Genomic DNA, 21,280 nt, shown 5'->3' on the forward strand with positions numbered 1-21,280 from the left:
TCTGCGGAGGCAGGGAGAGCCCCTCTCGTTGGAAAACCTCCCCTGCGCTCGACGATCCAGCTCACCCGCCGCTAACGGTCGCGGCAACGGTCGCGGCGCGCGCGCCCGGGGGCGCGAGGGCAGGACAAGCCCGGGGGCGCGCTCCAGCTGCCGCCGCGGGGACCCAGGTGAGCGGGGAAAGCAGCCGCCACAAAGGGGCAGCCCAGGCGGAGGGGAGGAGGGAAGGAAGGGGGGCTGCTTTGTGAAGGAGGCACCGCCCCGCTCCCGCCTTTGTGCGAGGCGGAGGGGTGTGGTGTTGGGGGGCGCGACCCCGGCCGGCCCCGCTCCCCCCGGCTGCTGCCGCGACCGAGCTCCTCGCCCCGCTTCCTCGGCCCGGCCTGCCGCGCGTCACAGCCGCCGCCGCCAATGGGCGCACCGAGCTGCCCCGGAGGGGCGGGGTCAAGGAGGGGTGGGGCGGCGGCGGAGCCAATGGGCGCTGAGGATGTTTCGCGGAGCCGAAGCGGCGGCGGCCCCTCCCCCGCCGGCCGCTCCGGCTCGGGGCTCGCCGGACGGGCAGAGTTTCGTACCCGGGTGGGCGATGCCGCTTGGGCGCCTTCTCGTTGCAGGTAACGCCGCGCGGGGCCCTCTTCCCCTCCCTCTCGCGGAGAGGGCGCTTGCCCTTGCCCCGCTCGCCGGCGGGAGCGGCGGCGGAGCTGGCCGGGACGGCGCGGCGGAGCGCGTGCCGCCGTGGGGCAGAGGGACGGGGCGGCGGCGGCGCCGCCGCCGTGGCCGGGACAAAAGGGGAGCCGCGAGGCGGGGCCGGGCCGCCGCGAAACTCCCGCCGGGGCTCCCGCCCCCCCGCGCCCGGCAGCCTTCCGGGCAGCGCCTGCCCCGCGGGGGGCGCCTCGACTGCCCCCTCCTCTCCTCTCCCCTCCCCTCCCCTCCCCTCCCCTCCCCGCGCCGCGCACTGGGGCTGCCCGCAAGTTTGCGGGCTGCGCGAGCGGCGGTTGTGACCGTTGGCGCTCGCCGGCGGGGCGCGCGCGGGAGGGAGGGGGGAGGCTTCCCGCGGCGGGGCCGGGTGCCGGCGGCTGTTTCCTCTTCAAGGTGGGCAACGAGCGGTGGCGCGGGGGGAGCCCGCAGCCCCGGCGTGCGGCGGCCGCTCTCCGCGGGGCTCGTCCCTCGTCGCGGCGGGCTCACGGGGGGGCCGTGGCGAGCCGGGCGCGGTGTCGCGGCGGGGCACGGCCCCCGCGCGTGTGCCGGCAGCGGAGGAGCAAAGCGGGAGCCCGTGTGCCGGCGCGGTGGGGAGGGCTGCGGATGGCTGGGCGCCCATCGCGGAGGTGGCTTCTCCCTTTTGTGCTCGCAGCCCGCTCTTGGGAGGTTAGCACCTATGTCCGTGCAAGCGAACCCCCGCGGGCTGGCCTCTTCTTCTGAGCCCTGCAGAAATTAGCTGGCGGTAGATATAAATCGGATAAAGAGAAAAAAAGTACATATGGAGAAACTTTCTGGGCAAGACTGAATTTTGAGTAGATAAAATATTTCAATTAGGTATTTCTGTAGCCGGCATTGGTGCTGTACCTGAGCGATTACTAGCAATGGGCTTCTCTTTGATTAAAGGTCTTGCTTTCAGTCTTTTTTCTTTAAAAAACCCGAGGGAGAATTACTTTGGGAAAAGGTTTTGCCCTGAAAGGGTTCAGCCCAGTTTGCTCTGCTAAGGAGCTCCATTCTTTGTCAGGTTTACATGGCTCCGTGTTACTGACTCTCATCTCAATTGTGGAGCACTTCTAAATAGTCCCCAAAGCTAGGAGGGGCACTGGTGTGACAGGGAGTGCAGTCTGTCCATGTGCTTATGTGTGTACAGATTGGAAATGTGCTTATGTGTGTGCAGACTGGGAAAATGCAGAAACTGGAGTTTAGTTTTGCAAACAGAATAGCTGCAAAGCAATTGAGTTAGCAGTTTTGATGGTCAAGTCTGTTCAGGAAGCCAGACTTTTTTTCTAGATTGTGCAAAGACATTACATGTAATATTTCCGAGGGTGCAACAGTTGATATAAAAAGCCAATATATAAAGAAGTTAAGCTTTTGACCTTAGGTCAGCTGGGTGTGCATTTACCTATCATTTGGGGGGTTTGCAGATGCATAGTTCATATTCTATTTTGCTATTACTGTAGTCTTCCACTTGTAACGTACCCTCTCTGCCATTATACCAGCACTTGGGAATAAGACCACTAACAATAGTACTGTGGGAGCACTAGAGAAGCAGGGGCAGAATAGCTGTTCAGGCAGAGGGCTGGATTTGGTGCATGAGAAGACACCTTTCCAAGGGAAAGATGGCTCATGGGTAAACTTTCAGTCTCATTATCTTCCCATTAATATATCACTCAGAGCTGTTGGAGTGCATGGTGTTTTTCATCTACCTGAACAGCTATGCATATAGTAATGAGACTTGGACTATATTGTACTTGCAGTGGGCAGAATGATCCAGTGAACGTGGCTTTGAGTCTTAATTGTATGCTACTTGGTGGCTTATGTTTGAATTGTTGGGATTTAGGGCCTAGTCCTTTAACTGCTACCTGTGTATGTCAACTTTTGATGTTTGTATGAATTCCCCCATATGGGCTATTTGCAAGTCTAGATCATTTAAATCAATTAACAGAGGAGTGTTCAGCTCTTTTTGCTATTGATATTTGTTTTTCACCACCTTATTCCTATAATCAAATTAATGTTTATCATTCTCTTAAGAACTTTATAAATGCTTTACAGTCCCCATAATGCCCTTACTTTTTATACTTGAAATGAATCATAAGAAGCAGAAAAACAATGACTTGCTCAAGGTTTTAGAATTTACCTGTGTTAGAGCTTGAACTTAGAATCTGAGATTTTCTTGGCTTTTACCTCTGTGCTCAGACCATGAGAGACTGTGCCTTTTTTTTTCCAAATTTAAAATAGAAAATTATATTTAGATATATTTTGATAATTATGAAACACACTGAGACCGAGTGTTGCGGTGTGTGAAATTTCATTCTCCTGTCCCAACTTCTTCTTCTTCTTCTTCTTCTTCTTCTTCTTCTTGTGTGAAATGCAGGAATAATTGTGCATTTGTATATTTCTTTCAGATTTGCAACCAACGTAATGCTGAAGCTCGCAACTTGGAATGAGCATTTCACAGAATGGCACAAACAGAACCTAATCTGGACCATGACGTATCATGGTTCCTCCTTCCCCCATACTGGGCTAAAATGGTTGTGGGATTAATTTCCCTGCTCTGCTTTGTTAACAGCTATGATGGAGATTTTGTCTTTGATGATTCTGAAGCCATCATCAATAACAAGGTTTGTCCTTTTTTTTTTCCCCTTGATTTAAATGGTAGTAGGAAAAAAAAAATAATGACAACAATTAATCATAGTAGGCCCAAAATATTCATCTTAGTGAATAACTTCCTTCTGATATTCCTTTTATTGATTTTTTTTTTTCTCTTATGCTTTTTTAAGTAAGCCTTATTTAAGGTTGACAAACAAGCTTTGCAGCAGTATTCTACAGAAAAGCTAGAAGCATGAGCATGCTTAACAAAATCTTACTCCCAAAGCTATTTGAATAACTTGGGTTCTGATGCATAAACAAAAGAATGAACAAATGAAACAGCTTTTTTTTTTTTCCTCAGAATATATCTCCTTTAACTCTTTTGCAAGTGAGAGTCTCTCTTTAACAAGTGTTGATGTCTGGTYAAGGGGAATAGCATCTCATTTTGCCATACCAAATAGACTCTGTCTGCTTGTCATCTAAGAAAGCATTATCTAGGGTTGCAGCGAGTTTGCATGTGATGTTTGGTAATGCTTATTCACAGGGTACCTATACATCAAGACTGCCTCTAGATCTAATTTTATTCTCATTGCTAAGTCAGTGAGAGTATGCAGTAGACTTTCCTAATACCCACTGATGTTAACAGGAGATTTTCCATTATCTCTGCAGAATGACAGATGAATAAGAGAAATGAATAAACTTATTCCAGCTGCAAGATGCATAATGCATCACTAAGTGATTGTAGGGTACAGGGATTCTCCAGCTGTGGTTATACCATAAGAATGTTACTGGAGCAAGGAATGCTTTCTTTACCTTGTGTTCTTTCCCCAGTTAATATTCCTGTGATAATAGTAGTTGCTGAAATACAGGCACGGTATTCTCATGCTTTTCGTTTAAAAAAAAAAAAAAAATCAAATACAATGAACAATCCTCAAAATACCTTGAATTTAACAGGTTTTCAAACTATGTGACTTGAAGAACAAAACTCTAGATGAAATTCTTTAAATTTTGACTTTGAGGAGTTGGAGCTGAGTGTCTGCAATTGGTGAGACACTTTCTAGTATCACGTGGCAGTTGGTGAGGCTGTGCTCATGGCTAGATCTTGCTGTTACTCAGCAGCTCTTGCTCTATTCTGGGAAATTCTTGTGAAAGGTTTGGAAAGAGAAGTACAGAGTAAAAAGGAGTAAAAAGAATGACCCTTATGTTGGTTCTGTTTTCCTGAAGCCATGGAAATACAGGGAGAATAATCTACAGAGACTCAGATACCTCTAGAAGATTTTTTTCTTTTTTTTTTTTTTTTTTGCATTGCACAAAATTTAGAGGCAATTTATCACAATGTGCCATTTAGAATCCCACTGAATTACAGTTTCCTCAGACATATTCATATTATGCTTGTCTAAGTCATCTTACCTTGAGTTATAAATGTATGGGGGGGAAATACATCTGCCAAATTGGAAATAAATCTCAAAGCTGCTAAGAGAATTCTATAAACAAATTTAGAACCTACAGTGATTTTTAAGAACCATTATACTTTAAGTTACACAGCTCCTGGGAATGTCTCATTTTGCAAAGTTTATTTGGAGCATAATGATAACATTTTAATTTTCTGAAAGAGCAAACAAAACTGATGTTTAAACCAAGGCAGGGGTAGGTTTAGCTGTTTTGTTCTCATGTGATTTCCATGCTTTCAGTTTTTATGTGTCAAATATTTCAATTTATGTATGCAACACAACAACCTGTACTGGGACTATAGCTGTTGGCAACTCGGAGAAATTAAATCAATTGCTTAAATAGATTAATTCATACATATCATATTTGCTGGAAAATCTGTGAGGCTTATTGTATTTTTTGCATCTAAATCTTCTATTATTCCCTAGAAATGGAATGAGATTTTGATGATGGTATCACTTTAACACAGGGGTCAGATAAATATATGGAAATACAAAATCCATACCAAAAATGTGTAGACAATGAGTTTATCAGTTTGTTGGGGAGGGAGAGTATCTAGCAAAGGCAAAGTTTATTAAATAGTGTGCAGCATATTTTATTCCCATTTAATATGAGAGGCAGCAGGTGAAGTAATTTTGTAGATCTACTGAGCATTACTTTCCCTGTATTTTCTTGTGTACCACACTGTGACCCTTTTAACTCACTAGCCCTCCCCCCAGTCTTTCCTTTTTTAATGAAAGATACACTGTTAGTTGGCCCCATGCCTACCATATCGTGSAGCATTCTGTTATTAGATTTTATTGGTGTTTGAGGCTGTTTTCCAGATGCTTCCTTGTCATTTTAAGCAGCATTTTTACTGGTGCTCAACACTGATTTTTGTCTGTCTTTATTTACTAGCTTGCCAAGACAAACAATTGGATTAGTAGGAACTTCAGACACAAGGCGTCTTTTCCATAAGCCATTATGTAGAAAAACTGACCTTTTTTCAAGTATTGAACCCTGCTGTGTGTAAGTTGCTGCTAATCAAATATTTAGAGATTCTTTGGTATCTACATTCAGTGCTGATAGAGAAAATCATGCATAACTTTTAAATAGCTGTGGCTCTTGGAGCAAACCATTTCCCTTTTGGGGTAGGTCCATAGAGGGGGAAAACTCATATCACAGAATCACAGAATGGTTGAGGTTGGAAGGGACCTCTGGAGATCATCTAGTCCAACCCCCCTGCTCAAGCAGGGTCACCTAGAGCATGTTGCACAGGATCGTGTCCAGGCGAGTTTTGAATATCTCCAGAGAAGGAGACTCCACAGCCTCTCTGGGCAACATGTGCCAGCGCTCTGTCACCCTCACAGTGAAGAAGTTTTTCCTCATGTTCAGATGGAAGTAAATGTCTCTCACAAAACTTAAAGACACATGAACAAGTCCGCTGCTTCTGGGCTCTGAAGATTTCATAAGGAAGTATAATCTGATCACTAAATAATCCTGGGTATTCAACTTTTCCTGCATTCTTCCTATTGAAGATAAAAAAAAAAGASTGATTCTGGAGGAGAGGAAAACCTAGGCTTGTATAACCCAAATATATTTCCCATCTCAGGTTATTGAAGACAATTTGTGACATAGAAGCCATAGGTTTAAAATTGTAGTAGTTCCTTTCTCTTTATTTAAAACAAACAAAGTCTCTTTCATAGTCCATTTATCTGTCAAACATGCATAAGGAACAGTGGCCATTGGTTGGAATAACAGCCACAACACCCACTAGCACAGACATGCACACACACCCTGCAGAGTGCAAAGACTTCGTTATATGTTGGTGTGCAACCCAGTCCCAACTTGTCCTGGAAAAGCAGGCCATGTTACTTGATTTGGTGGGCTGCTGTTTAGGTGCTCTCCTGTTCTGATCATCAGGTTGTCCTTTAGGGTTTGTGCATACCAGTGAGGAATGGAATTGGAATTTAGGTGCCTAAGGCCAAAACTGTAGTCTTGGGAGGGAAAAACAATTCTTAGCTATCACTTGACAGAAGAAACATCTGTGCTCTGTATGTGTGTCTCACTTTTGACCTTGAGAGAGCACAGAAGCTTTGCACCTCACTAGTTCTTAAGCCGAAATAGGATCCTCTGTGAAGCTTGGTCTATTAAGATTTTCCCCAAGAATGCCTAATCCACATCTGTAGTATAGGGCTTCTCAAAGACAACAGTGTTAACTCTGCTTTCTTTTCAGCACAGTGACACAGCTTTTGCAGGAATAGCAGAGATCCTTCAGGAACACAGCCTCTGTGGGAGGCTTACTCTAGCTTTGTGTCAAGTTTGGTGGTTAGAAATGGAAGAAACAGTCTTCAATAGCTCACATGCTGTGAGTGATTGAACCACCAAGCCATTGTATAGAAAGGGAAGGTACTACTTCCATCATGACAGAGATGCAACTTATACAAGTGTTTAAGTAATGGCAGCAAAGTTAGTACATTTGTCCCTATGTATTGATTAGCAGCCTGGTAGAGAGTACTTCACTTCATTTGACAGTATGTGCTAGGATTTGTAGCCTGCTTCCCTTTCCTAATTGTTTTTGAGCCCATTATCTAATACTGGCCAAATTTGACCAAACGATAGAAATAAATCATTTTCTGCAGTTATGGATTTTTGGCTGAATGAAGGATGGAATGTGTAGAGAAAGAAGCAAAAACTCAGTTATTTTTAATTGCAGTTTAGCAGCAGCCAGCCAGCATTTGTGCATGGCCCAGACATTTGCCTGTACCTTGGGACTAGCAACAGTACGAGTCTCTCTTCTTGCTAGCAGGCCATAGGAAGGGCTCAAGATATTGTAGAGTGAAGTGAGATGATAGCAGCATTTGAGAGGAACTGGAGTTGGTGAATAGAGAGTGTTATAATATGGGAACTTGTAAAGATATGAGAAGAAGACATAGGAGGCCAGGCTTTGTTAGCCCCTTCATGGGTTTAGCAGTTTGTTTGTCTGCTCACTTTTGTTTGGATTGGCTGGCTGGTGTGTTTTGGTTTGTTGGCCCTTTTTAACAATTGGGGGGGGGTGGCATAGAGTAACTTGTGTTTGTATGTGTAATACTAGCACTTGTATGGAAGTTATTCATTTGCTAGTATGGTTTTGCTCTTAGGTTTTGTCTTACCTTTAAGGTACTTGGTACTTATTAGAATTTGCTGCAGGGAACAGGAAGACAGGAGGGTAAGGAGAAGATGAATAGGTTAGAATGAGCTTCCCTGCTTGTCATCATAGAAAACTGAGGAGAATGATACCAAAGTCAATTTCCTTAGAAAGGTGGCTTCCTCGCTTTTTTTCTCTTCAAAGTGCATGTTTTCCATTCAGTAGTCTAGGTTATTTGGATTGTTTCCCTATCAACATGGCTTTAAGATAAAAGAATAGCATGGACTGTTCCTTTGTGGTGTTTTGTTATAGTGCTCTGCCCCAAATTGGCATATAACTAATTTATTTTCTAACTTTTGCTATTAATCTGCTTCAGAGCAGCGTGCTGAGGAATTTGCATCTTGGTTTCATGTATTAACAACAACAAAAAGACCTATTTGAATAGTGTCCTGTGCAAAGAAAGAAAGGCATAGCAGGCTTAAAAAGAGCTAATTGTTGGCTTCTATCTTTAGTTTTTGTTGTAGATCTTTCTTGGTTTCATTAGTAGTTGTGCTACTGACACTAGTAGAAAAATAGCTGTTTGCAACAGCTTGTGCTTGGCCTCTTTCCCAAGATAACTTAGACCTAAAATCAAAGATATTTTACAAAAAAAATTTTTTGTGTGTTTTATAGCTCAGCTTTTGGAGCAGATTTTCAACTGATGTAGACCACCTTAGTTCTACTACATTTCATGTAGCCTGTTTACAGAATCCAGGTGCCTTGGCCTTCATGATGACAGGCATCCAAGACATGACCTTATTCCAAACTTGAGTACCTTGTCAGATGTCAGTAATGAGCCAACAAGACACTTGGTATATCCATATTGGAATGAGCTAGTATTAGAACTCATTTGTGTTTTAGCTGCTTTGAATCAAACAGAAATGGTAAGAGCCTGGTGTTTAATGATGTTTTATTTCAGGACCTCAGGGCGGAAACCCCACTTGGTGACCTGTGGCATCATGACTTTTGGGGTAGCAAACTCAGCAGCAATACCAGTCATAAGTCATATCGACCACTTACTGTCCTAACTTTCAGGTGAGACTTGCCTTTTTTCTCTAGCTCTGAAATGTTTTGACACATATTGGTTTGATTATACAGAGGAGACAGTAGAAAAGGTGAGGGGGCAAAGGAGTTACAGCGGAGTTGGATGTCTTTCTTGAATTTGGTTGTCATGTTTGCTATCTTAATCTTGACTTGAATTTTTTTCAATTGTTTCTTTCTCAAAATATACATTATTTTGACATTCTCTATTTTATGATACCCTTCAGAGGCTGCCCTCTTAGTTCTCATATGCCTTGTTGCTAGGGGCGATATAGTTCAGGATGTAGGACACATCACCAAGGAACTAGGAGGTGTATGTTCCCTCTGCTTAGCCGAGCTGCCATTTGTGCTGCTGTTGTAGTTTTTGTTCTTTGCTTTCCTACTGACCTGTGGAACGATTTTTGACAAACTGCATCCATCTGCTGTGGCCTTTTTTGACTAGGCCACTGGATAGTCTTTCCACCCTTCGCCCTTGATATTTTGTCTTCAGGAGAGTGACTGTGTCTGAGAGTCCTAGTGAGAGAGATGTTTGCCTGCATATCTGACTTGCATTTTATTTGCTGGTTTTCTCAAATAACTACAGGTTTATGAGGAGCCCTTCTGTAGATGCCTAGCTCCTGTGTTTTGTGCAAGGACTTGGGCAAGCCATAGACCACCTAGGAACTGGACACAGCAATGCAAAAAACCTTTGATTCTTTTTTATTTTTTGTATAAATATAATTTTGCTATGGAGTTGTTCAGTTTCTTTGTCTCTTTCTAACATTCATGTGATTCCTAACCTTAATGTTTTTGTTTCTATACAGAATTAATTACCTTTTTGCTGGAGGCTTCTACCCAGTTGGTTTTCATGTCATCAATATAATACTGCATTGTACTATCTCGGTGTTGATGGTTGATGTGTTCTCAATATTATTGGGTGGGCTGCAATTCAGTAACAAAGGAAGAAGGCTAAACCTGACTCCAAAGACATCTCTTCTAGCTGCTTTGCTGTTTGCTGTACATCCAGTGCACACTGAATGCGTAAGTACCTAAAACTTAACTCCAACAATTTAAGTCTTAGATGTTCTTTACCAGCTTGACTACTTAGTTCTGTCATAGTTTCACACACTACACTTTGCTTATATATATTCTTAAAGTTTCTCTTGGCACATGGCTTGTGAGAACAATCCAATATTATGGTTAGCACTTCCAGACTTTTATAATTCCACAGGGCTGGACGTTATTAAGGAAGATAAATTAATCATTTAAGTACAATAACTAAAGAAGGATAGCCTTAAACTACAGAGAGTTTCCCTAACTACTGGATTAAGAATTCATTACTAGTACACTAGCTCATGAGCAGCCAAGGAGAGTGGAAGATAAACAGTGCAAAATGCTTAACTACCTTACATTCTCATTTGCTTTATATAAAACAGGGAGTTACAAAATTGGAAGAAGGACATTATAAGAACTTTGTATGTGACTGTACTAGAATACCATGTGCAGTTTTAAATCCATGCCACAAAGAGGATGCTTTAAAAAGTGGAGAGGATTCAGAAAAGCCGTGAAAATGATTAAAGTATTGGAAATCGTCCTGTAATTGATGCTAAAGAGGTGACAGAAAGCTCTGCCTTGCAGCTAACTGGGAGCCTTCTATCTATTGGGAGTATAGAGGTGGCACAGAGTTCTGTATTAGCAATTTCTGAGGTTTGGCCTCATCTTTTTAGGCTAAAGCATTCTGCTGAATATTTTCTAGTGTTTGCTTGCCAGCAGATTACCTTCTATGTGAGCACACCTGCTTGTGCTAAAGTCAGAGACGCCCTTGGTATTTGTTCCCCAAGACCAGTTTCAGATGTCAAAGTGAAGTAAAACAAGTCTCCAGTGCTTCTGATGTTCTGAAATGTAAAGTGAAATCTCACTTGATCCTTAACTGCAGATTTGCTATTGACTTCCTTATTAATACACACAATTTTATTCCTATTTTTGTTTGACTCTAAAAATATATTCAAATCAGCAGGCAAATGTTATTAAGATGTCATGTCATGTCACATTTGAAGTGATGTGGTCCATTGCATATGTGAGATTTGAAGATTTGCATACACTTTGAGAAAACTTTGGAAGAAGAGGAAAAAAGGAACATGCTGCATACGTACCATGTCTCCTGTAAGATCCAAGAGTGGACAGAATCTCCTGATCAGTTACACAGTGAATGATAAATTTTTTGCATAGTAACAGTCATGATACTGCTATGGTTCTAGCATGAATGTATGTCAGGCAGCATCTCCTCAGATAGCATTTCTCAAGATTTTAAAGCTGCGAGTTTTAAGTATTATGACAACCTGGTTTTGAAATGAGATGACATATTTTGACATAGAATTGTGAAGAATCTCTCCATTTGCTGCTTTGGTTTTTGTATATATTTGGATTTTGTGTTGTATGTACAACACAAAATACTGTCATGTAAACAAGATGTTAAAGTTTAGTGTTTTCAGTACCTATGTAATAAAAATATCTGTCATTATGATTTTTACAGATAAAAGTAAACACTGCTGTGGCACAGTTCTCTCTTGAGAAAATACTTAATATTTGTAACAAATCTTTGAAACATGGACATGAGAATATGCCTGATGTTAATTTAAAAATGTATTTTTCAATTTACCTTGTTATCAGGAACTATGGGCCAGATCCTGCATCTAAGATATGAACATTGTACTGTTGGGGTCATCTGAGACCATGTGTGGTGTTAGCCCCTTAATCTCTTTGTTGTAACAAGTTGGCACTTATTTTCAAAATTGTCTCAGCTCACCTTTATTTTTCTCTCATTAGTTGAGAGCAGTTCCTGAAGCAGAATGGCACTTCATTATTTTCACCTTTCAAAGCACTTCACAGCTATTGAGTTAATCCTCATAATTCCCCTGTGAGATAGAAAAAGAAGCAGAGAAGTTAAGTGCATGGCTTTGGATAAGTCAAGATTTTTTTCTGAACTGAATATAGGAATCTAACAGTTTCTCTTTTTATGGTGCTCTGCTGAAGGTGAGGGTAAGGTGGGAGAGAAAGAGTCTCCTCAGTGGATTCAGTCCTACCCTCATGCCTCTACACTTCTGTTTCCCTCTGATGTTCTTTAAAAATAGCTGTTCCATCATATTGGACTGACACAAAGTATTTTACTTTTCCTAAGGGAGGATTAGTAGGTACCTTTAAACCAAATGGTGATAAAATTCTTCTTTCTACTTTCCCCTCTCTATTCCACTCTCAGAATGGGACAACTGGAACCAAAGTATCTGCTTTTGTCCCTGAACCATCACTTCAAAGTAGGTCAGAAAACGGTAGCTGTCCTGCCCCACATCAGAAAGGCCTCTGTGGACATCTTCTCCAGGAAACATGGGACTTAGCATTCTAGGGACTACAGCTAAACTGAAAATATAGGAGTGCTTCCAAGCTTGTTGGTCTGGATGTATGCTCTAGTGAGGTCCCAACATCTGCACTTATACAAAACCCTGCTGCTCCCATGTGTCACGATTTCCACAGAAAATCCATAGTGCGTCCTAACATTTGTGTAACTGGGGAATGAAGTTCCAAGAATGTGTTGAGGTGTATCCCAGCAGGTAACTGTGAATACAGTTTAAGGGCTTGAGCCAAAGCTTGTTGATGGCCCGGAGAATACTTGATCTAAACAGTTTGGCACAGATCTAGAGTAGAGAGACTCCTAAATGAGCTTCTTTCTTCTCTCCAGCATTAGTTCTACTTCTGATACAAGGTGCAATTGGAGATATCTCTTATGCAATCAATTAATATTACCCCAAAAACATACTAGAGGGGGGAGATTTTTGTGATTCTGCAGCATGGAAACTATTTGTTCATTTTACGTATTTAGACTGCAGTTTGAAGGCTGTCTCGTCTTCTGAAAGTGGACAGCCTTGATTTATATTTTAACAGAGTTGCAGATTTTGTAGAGGTTATGGGTGTTTGATAAGAGTTCTGCTGAAAGGCAGCCTTAATCCAAAAATCTGGTGAAGTGGGACAGTTTACATTTTCTTCAATGGAGTCCATGTTTTTGCTTCCTAAAATAGCAGATTTTCATCAATTAAAGCCAAATCATTACTATTCAGAAAGCTGGATGTCACTAAACCAGTAAACCAGGTTCTAAAAAGAAAAAAAATGATAGTTATGTTTTTACATTTCACTTTATATGTGTGTGCATATTTTATCTCAGGTTTTCTAATAATAAATTCTTATTTTTTTGTTGTTTTTAAGGTTGCGGGGATTGTTGGCAGAGCAGACTTACTGTGTGCCCTGTTCTTTTTGTTGTCATTCCTTGGCTACTGTAAAGCATTTAGAGAACGTAAGCATTTTGTTTGTTCCTTTAATTTTACATTGTATGTATTATCTGTATTCATACATTTCAGTGAAGTATAGTAAGCAAAAATGTCAGCTTCATGTGAATTGTATCTACTAATGTTTATACTCTCAGRACATATAAAAAAAATCTACTTTAGCAAGTATGTATTATAAGAAGAGTTGGAAGGTGATGCTGTCCCTAATTCCTGTTGTATGCTAAGAATGCATTTTAAGAAAAATATTTTATAGCAAGGTTGTTTGTTAAATAGTTTATTGTTTATTAGAATAAAGAAATGTTTCAATAATTATCTATTTTAGAAATAAATCAAGCCTGTAAATATATATTCTTAAATATTTTGGTATACTTCATGCCATTAAGTTGGAGTGACTTAAATGGGAACAAATTTTAGAAACCTTACTGGTGTTTTTAGTAAATAGCCAAGACTTATTCATATGCTCTAAATTCTTTGCAAATGCTGGCATATACATGTTAAATATAGTGTCACTCATAGAGTTTTTATGAGACAACTGTATTACTTTACCATGAACAATTCCTTCCTATTTTTTTTTCGAGTGAGCTCTCAGATCTGTTGTATTATCTGATCTGAATGCAAGTTGGCAGTTCAAATATTGTTGTGGAGACATTATCCTGGGACTCTATTAAACAAACACACATGAATACATCAGTTCATGATTATGAAAAATTATACAGAACGTACAATCTGGCAACTAGATGCGCCCACAGCAGGAAATTTAGGAATCGTCTGGTGAACCTGTGAAGAGCTGTGCTGTGAAGAGCTTGTGTAATATCAGTTCAATAGGCATGGCCTCTAATGTTTAACCACAGTTGGCAGTGCATTACAGAGATACCTGAGCTGGCTTTAAATGATCTAACTTAGCAACATAGTCATGACACAAAGCCTAGTGTAGACTGAAGGGTAAGTTGGTCCACAGTGAGCTCTGAGATGCTGTGGCTTGTTCCTGCCAACTGAGTTTAGACTGTATAGGACTGTTCTGCATATCTCTATACTTGATACCATAAGTTTAACTTAATCTTGGCTACTTTAAATTATATTTGTGGTGATTCCTATTCACTTCCATTTTCCATTTCATTTCTATCAGCTGAACCAATAATTTCTTGATTAAATTAGGCCTCAAGTTCTTGCTTGCTCATTTATTCTTTTCTCACTGTGCTAGGTGTGATTGTGCTCTGGATGTTTCTTTTATGAGTGCCAGAGTAAATTAGACAAATCAAAATATTGCTTTTGTGCCTTCCAGTTTGTTGATACAGGTCGACCTGTATGGAAGGGGTAATAATCTTTGCTTGAAGAACTTAAGAGCTAAGTTCTTAGTATGACCATTAGAGTCTTTAAAATAGGAGCAAATATAATTATTTTGTTGTGAAAGATACTGCAGAAATGATTGAGAATGTCATGTACACTCTGATAATGCGTATTCTGATTACTTTTACAACTTGTGAAGGCCAGTCTGGCTACTTTTAGAAGTCAGTGTGATTTTAATAGTAATTTTGTACTGAAATTCTGATCATTGATCCAGAAAAAGGAATGCTGTGAAGACAAGATACTATGCAGTGCTTAGTATTTTTTTTTGGACATTACCTAATAACAGTGACATAGCTGTGTCTCTTAAGCAGATTTGCCAAGGAAGACTGCAATCTGCCAGTATAATTGTGCTTTTTGTCTTTCAGATCAGTTCTCTCAAAGTTTACCTTCATCACCTGCTTTTCCCTCAGCCACTTCTGAAAGAAATCTAGGCTTTCTTTGTACTGAAGAATTTTTATTTTATACTTATGTCTTTCTTAAGTTTCCTCATTTGGGGTGCTTTGGTGACAATTTTAGGTTCTTAAAGATCTTATCTGAGATCTCTTAAGTGAGAGAATGAAAAAATTATGTCACCCAGCACTGTGAAAAGCACTAGTAAGGTCTTTAGCAGATCTTGTGTAGAGCCTGATTGGGAGGAGCCCAACCTGCAGAGCCTGTCTTCCCTCTGAGCTTTACATGGTTTGCTACAGGCTGCTAAGCAATGTGTCATGCAGTGGGCATTTCAATGTCAAGTTTTCAGGTCAGAATGGTTCTGATCTGAAAACTGGCTTTGAAATGCCTGGGCAGATTCACTGCTCATTCTAGATGTGTCTTGCTGTGGAACTCATTAATTTGTAAGTAGGAAGGTGAATCAGATTGTCTCCACCACCAGTGTTCCTACAAACTTGATCTCCAGCCTGAGGAGCCAGCTGGGTTTTACCTCTTATTTATTATGTGTATGGGTATGCTCAGGCATTATTTACTGAAACTTCAGGAGGTTTCCCTACTGTCTGACCGTAAGCATTTAACTTGAGCATGTAGGTTAAAATCCTTATCTTCCTGCTCTTCTTATGTAGTCACTGGAAAGTCAGGCTCCTGTTGGTGGCCAGAAAGAGGAGTAGCCAGTCTTAGGCACTTGCAATCACCCTCTAGAGGTACCTGACTCTTAGCTGCATGGAAACTTAGGAAGACTAGGCTTGTAACTTGGAGTGCGTTTCCATTGTCACTTCAGTCAGGCAAAAGTGCAGGCAGCTGCTAAAATGAAGCAATCTAGCCTTGTTGTATCATAGGTCATAAAATAATTCAGTTTGGAAGGAACCTCTAAAGGCCATCTCTAGTCCAGCAGTTCAAAGCAGGGCTAACTTCATAGCAGGTTGCTCAGGGCCTTAGCCAGATGAGTTGTGAAAATCTGCAAGGATGGCCATTCCACAGCCTCACAAGTCAACCTGTTCGAGTGCTTAACTGCCCTCCTGGAAAGAAATCTTTCTTCTTTATATCCAGTTGGAGCTTCCTTTGCTGGACCTTGTGATTGCTGCTTCCTGTCCTTTCTCTGGGCACCTCTGAGAAGTCTGTCTCTGTCATCCCTATAATGCCCCTTTAATTAAAGACTGCAGTTGGGTCCCCCTCAGCCTTCTTTTCTTCAAGCAAAAAAAGTCCAGGTTCCTCTGCTTCTGCTCATATTTTGTGTGCTTCAGCCTCCTAACCATCTCCGTGGCTCTTCCTTGAACTTCCCTTACTCTCTTGTATTGGATGTAACACTGGACTCAGTACTGCTGATGGGGCCTCATGAGTGCTGAGCGGAGAATAGCCATTTCCCCTAATCTGCTGGGTATGCTGTAGCTAGTACAGCCCAGCATACATTTAATCTCCTTCATTACTGCAAAAGGCACCCTGCTAGCTCATATTGAATTTGTTGTCCACTAAGAACTCCAGATCCTTTTCTGCAGGAGCTGCTGCCTAGGCAGTCCCCAGCCTGGACTGATGCATGGTGCTTTCTGAATTTCATGAGGTTTTTGTCAGCCCATTCCTCCAGCTCGTCCAGGTCCCTCCAAATGGCAGTCCTATTCTCCAGTGTAACCATATATCCTTCAGCTGTACCCCCTCCCATCACCAGTTTTTGTTCCACCCTCCTGATCTCTTTTCTCTTCCCCCTGCCCCCCAGCAGGAGAGGGGTTAGTCCAACTCACCGGGTAGCTGTTATGAACATTAGTGTCTGTATAGGAAAGGCTGTAGGAACAAGTAGCTAGATATGCAGAGATAGCTGTAGACTATGACTTTTCAGTGGTTTGGTTAGAATGAAGCAAATATGAAGCTCTATTATTGGATACTTCCATTTTGGCGGTCTAAATATCCCTCTTCTGTGAACATTTCTTCTAGCCATAAAAAAAATAGGATAGATAAGGAATAAAGACCTTTTTATCTGAGTTTAACTAACTGTGACTCTGTGTGGATTGTGAGAGTTGAAGACAGTAAAAACCATCTTAGTCACTAACAAAAGCTGATCTGTCTCTGAATGTTGATAAAGAACAGGCATTTTTAAAATATGCACATGTAATTTTAAGAATAGACTTAAACAATGTCTCCTAAGAAGTTAAAAAGGAAAAAAATATCCTTTCCTCTCTCAGAATTAAAAATGGTTTTCTTCCTCTGGCAAAGTCATGGTTATCTGTGAGATTCAGAAACCCTGTAAAATGGCCAGTGTACATTGCCAGTTCTAGTCCAAGTTAACAGTTGGCATTGCATCACTTTGTGGAATAGTTTTTGTTAGTAAGAGGGAGGGGGAAAAAACAACCCAAAAAACCCTCTGTGCATTCCATTGTGGCAGGTTTATGTTTCTACTCATATACAGCTTCTTTATGATGATCCCACAGAAGAGCGTTTTCTGTCAGTTTGTTCCAATGTCCTATTTCTTTTTGTCCTGCTAGACTTTTATATATGAAAGGCAAGCCTGACCCTAAAACCTAGGGCAACTGCATGTGCCCTTGTTTCTGGATTTGGCTGTCATGTGATTACCACGTGGTGGTTAGCTGGTCTTTTACAAGACTAGCAGGAGGAGAAGAACTACCAAAGGTGGAATTTCATTTTGATTATTATTAAATGATGCACGGCGGCAAGGGTCTTTTGGTGTACCTAAATGGTAGCACAACACTAATTCCCTTATGATTTATGGACTGTTCTTGTATTGTCTTTCGAATACAAGTACCAAAATGTGTTTGATGCTAATTTGCATTTAATATGAGCTTTGAGCTTCAGGGTAGAACATTAAGAAGCCTGAATTCATGCTACTAATGTGGTTGTGTCCTCAGTCATACATACACATGTATGCTGTCTCTGGCAGCATCCCAGCACTAATATCAGACAGATAGATTGTCTAAGTCTTTCATAAAAGAACCTGACCTTGGTTTGGTTTGGTTTGTTTTTTTGTGAGGCAGTTTGAGATTCATGTACAGCTGAGTTCCAGAAATCTATTTGYGTTTCACTAGTATAGACATAGTTGTTGAACTGTTTCTCTTCTCTAATGGAGACAAAAGTCTCATGAGGACAATTGTTAGTGTTTGTTTTCACCTGCTGTCTCAGTGAATGAATGTAAGATTTTTTTCGGTTTCGGAGTGAGAACTCATAAAATGTCTGAGGACAATTTGGAAGTACTGTGGAGAAGTGTGCGTAATACTGAAAATAATCAGGAGATAAGAAAAGTAGAAGTTGTCAGACTGGAAAACTTCCAAAGGAAAATGTATTTTGTAAAGTTTGGTGTATACTGTAGCTTGCTTGTCTGATCTGTTTTATTTGTGGCTTTGAATTTTGGGGTAGACAGTCTGTTTTAGCTGGAATCTGTAGCATTACATTTTTTAAAAAGTATTAGCATTTAACACAGTATATGGGCTATAATTATGTCTTATTCTAGTTCTAAAGTTGTTACATTTTCTTCAATATATGGATTTTGATGTTACCAGAACTCTTTCATAGGATAACATTTATATTTGCAAGTGACTAATCTGTTGTTCTCATTCTGTCCTGCTGTTTTAAAACACATCTGTGGGGACAAATCCACCTCATGGGCTTTGGTGACAGCAAGAACTGACAACAGTTTAGGTATGTTCTGAAGGGAATTGCAGATTATTAACTTTGTTGAATTTTAATGCAGCATCTCTGGGAATTAACAAAAAGTTTTAAATCTGTTGCAGTGTTCATTTTCCCTTCCTTTATCTTCAGCCGTGACAGTGATTCAGTTGCATTTGTTTGCCATCTGCATTGGTTATTTTTGAGTGATGTAAAAGGATGAGTTCATGAAATTTGTTTCATTTGAATAATACTTGGCCTAGATATTAAACAGGGCATCAACTGTTTGCTTATATGCTATGACTCCTAAAAGTGGCTTCATTCTGGTTGTGTGTTTCTGTTTTGTTCTGTTCTGTGTAGTCTCTGGTTAATCATCTGCTAGTTCACTGCTAATATAGTAAAACGTGCGAAGTAGACTGTAGCAACAGGTTTTTGTGGATATATTATGGAGGTTTTTCTTTAATTTGGAAATGCTAAAGTTGCCTTTGTGAAGGAGATCACTGTCAAGATAAACAGAATTAGTTAGCTATTTTGCAATTGATCGAGGGGTATTTATTATTGTTAAACATGTGGGCCTTGATTTTCAGCTGTGCGCCCTACTGTTCATGATTCCACACATTGGGTGGGAGGACTTGTATGTGGAAAATATGATCATTTTATTATTTTAATGGGCAGAGGAGAAGCCATGTTTGTAGAATTAATGCTAAATTTTGCTCCTCCAACATGGTGTTGTAGATTATTCCTCTATGGTAGCCTATATATATGAGTTTGAGGTGCTTGGAGATGTTTAGGGATGGCATTTGCTATTGTAGTTTTAATATTAAGTTAAATGCTGAGTTGAACCGCAACAGTATGTGCATTCAGAGAGTTGGAGACCCACAAGGAGATCTCAGGCTTAAGTAAATTCTGACTTGGTTCTTATGTCATCTTTAAGAGTAAATTAAACAACTCTTCCCTCTCTGCTTAGCAATGCACAAGCAGGGAGATCTTAGAGCTTGGTCAGATGAATATTTGTGGTAGTTTTGCTGAAAGATACCATCCCTGCAGGCAAGACTATCAGCGGAGTATATGAATGTTTGTAGTCTATTTCAGTGAAAAATAAAACTTTTCTGCAGGAGTTCAATGTAACTTCTTTTGCTTTGCCTTTCAAAGGAGTAGGTGCTTTCACAGTACTGATTATCGTGTTTCACCTGAAGATGGTGACTTCTTAAACTGCTCCAAGCTGTCACCTGCCTAAGCCCCGAGTTGTGCAACTGATCCATTGGTCCGTAATGGGGTGTCAGAATGTCTTTGAGGGAGGAAATGCTGAATGCCAGATGTCAGAACTGGTAATTATTGTTTGGTTTTTTGTTTTTTGTTTTTTGCTATTGTTAATTTGACTTTAAAGTAAGCATGGTACTCTAAGCATGTAGTACTTTTCTTCCTATCTGGAGCTTCTGAGGAATCTCTTTTCATTAACTTGTGGGTTTAGGATACTGCATAATAAGGTGTCTCAAAAGAAATAGGATTAGCATTTAGGAAGGCAGAAGTGGGGTGTATCATCGCAGTGTGCTTCTCATAACTTTAGAATTAATCAATTCCATACTATAGAGCACTTTGTGTATGCAGAATTGCTCAGGAACGTTGATATTTAAGTCCAGCAGTCTGAATGGAGGAGCCCTCTATCATAGCTTCTTAATGGCTCGTACAGGTATTTCATTGAACCCCCTCAACTTTCAGGCTTAATGTACACCTAAGTAGGAGTCATTTGAGTACCCTTTTTATGTTAGTATAGAAGCACTATATTTTTCTAGCTTAAAAAAAAAGTGGTGAATACTCTGTTTCTTTGGCAAGCTTATCATCTTGTCCATCTGTTAAGGTGGCACAATGCCCACTCACAATATGGTGTACCRGTTTCAACTAGGCACAGGTGCCAACCAAAGATTGGTTTCATTTTCTGACAGAAGATTTTTCTGGTGGAAAGCAGCACAGTGTTAGATGAATGTGCTTCATTAGACTGATTACTTCAGTTGGCATGTGTGCATCTTAAAATAATTAGTGCTTATGCAGTGCTTTACATTTTCAAAGCACTGTTAAAAATTGATGGATAGCACTGCTGAATGCCAGTCCTCTGTATTAATTTTTCCAGCCTAGTTTACTACTGAGTCTTCTGTAGTGTGAGTAGAGGGGGTATTTTTGCATGTTGACCCAGGAACAAGCAAAAGATAATATGTTTCTTAATTGAAATTTTCTCTCCTTGAAGTTTAATCACAAACTGATGAAATTTCATAATATTACAGTTCATACTGTAAGATGGTATTGACCTTTTGAGACTACAACAGGAAATAAAGAGACTGTGATTTTGGTTTTAGGGGGAAAATCTTGATATTTATTTGTCTTTTCCTGCTGGATACTTTCACCATCTTTGAGAGCTTGGCTTCAGCTCTCATGCTGAGACAGTCCTGGCATCTGAGACTTTGGATGTTCACAAGAAGACAAATTTGTTTCTGTACAGCTTTGAATTTATGCCTGTTGAATGGCGTTCTATTACCAGTTTTTTCCCTAGACATTTCTCCAGTTTGTCAATGAAATTCTGATCCTGTCCTATGTTTTCTGACCATCCTAGCTTGGCAGCACTTCTGAACTTAATCAGCATATTCCTTATTCCATCATCCCTATTCTTTAAAATACC

General features: G+C 40.8%; 1 protein-coding gene across 10 annotated transcripts in view; it reads left to right on the forward strand.

Annotated features, from left to right (window-relative positions):
* The first annotated feature begins 523 nt into the window (after nt 1-523).
* Nucleotides 524-21,280, forward strand: part of TMTC4 (transmembrane and tetratricopeptide repeat containing 4) — a 51,710-nt gene continuing 30,953 nt past the window's right edge. For 7 of the 10 annotated variants that reach the window (XR_003253606.1, XM_026066546.1, XM_026066547.1 and 4 more), the window contains exons 1-5: nt 524-605; nt 3,093-3,308; nt 8,790-8,905; nt 9,715-9,931; nt 13,145-13,232. Coding sequence is in view for 9 of the 10 variants with exons in the window: in XM_026066546.1 (XP_025922331.1) it covers nt 3,147-3,308; nt 8,790-8,905; nt 9,715-9,931; nt 13,145-13,232 (583 nt within the window). In the remaining variant the exon portion in view is untranslated. Of the gene's footprint in view, nt 606-3,092; nt 3,309-5,623; nt 5,734-8,789; nt 8,906-9,714; nt 9,932-13,144; nt 13,233-17,729; nt 18,643-19,761; nt 19,938-21,280 lie in introns of those variants that run through there. The other 3 variants (XM_026066555.1, XM_026066553.1, XM_026066552.1) reach the window with 3 other exon arrangements.

Source organism: Apteryx rowi, unplaced genomic scaffold, assembly GCF_003343035.1.
Source record: "Apteryx rowi isolate R43461 unplaced genomic scaffold, aptRow1 scaffold_242, whole genome shotgun sequence".
Classification (NCBI taxonomy): domain Eukaryota; kingdom Metazoa; phylum Chordata; class Aves; order Apterygiformes; family Apterygidae; genus Apteryx; species Apteryx rowi.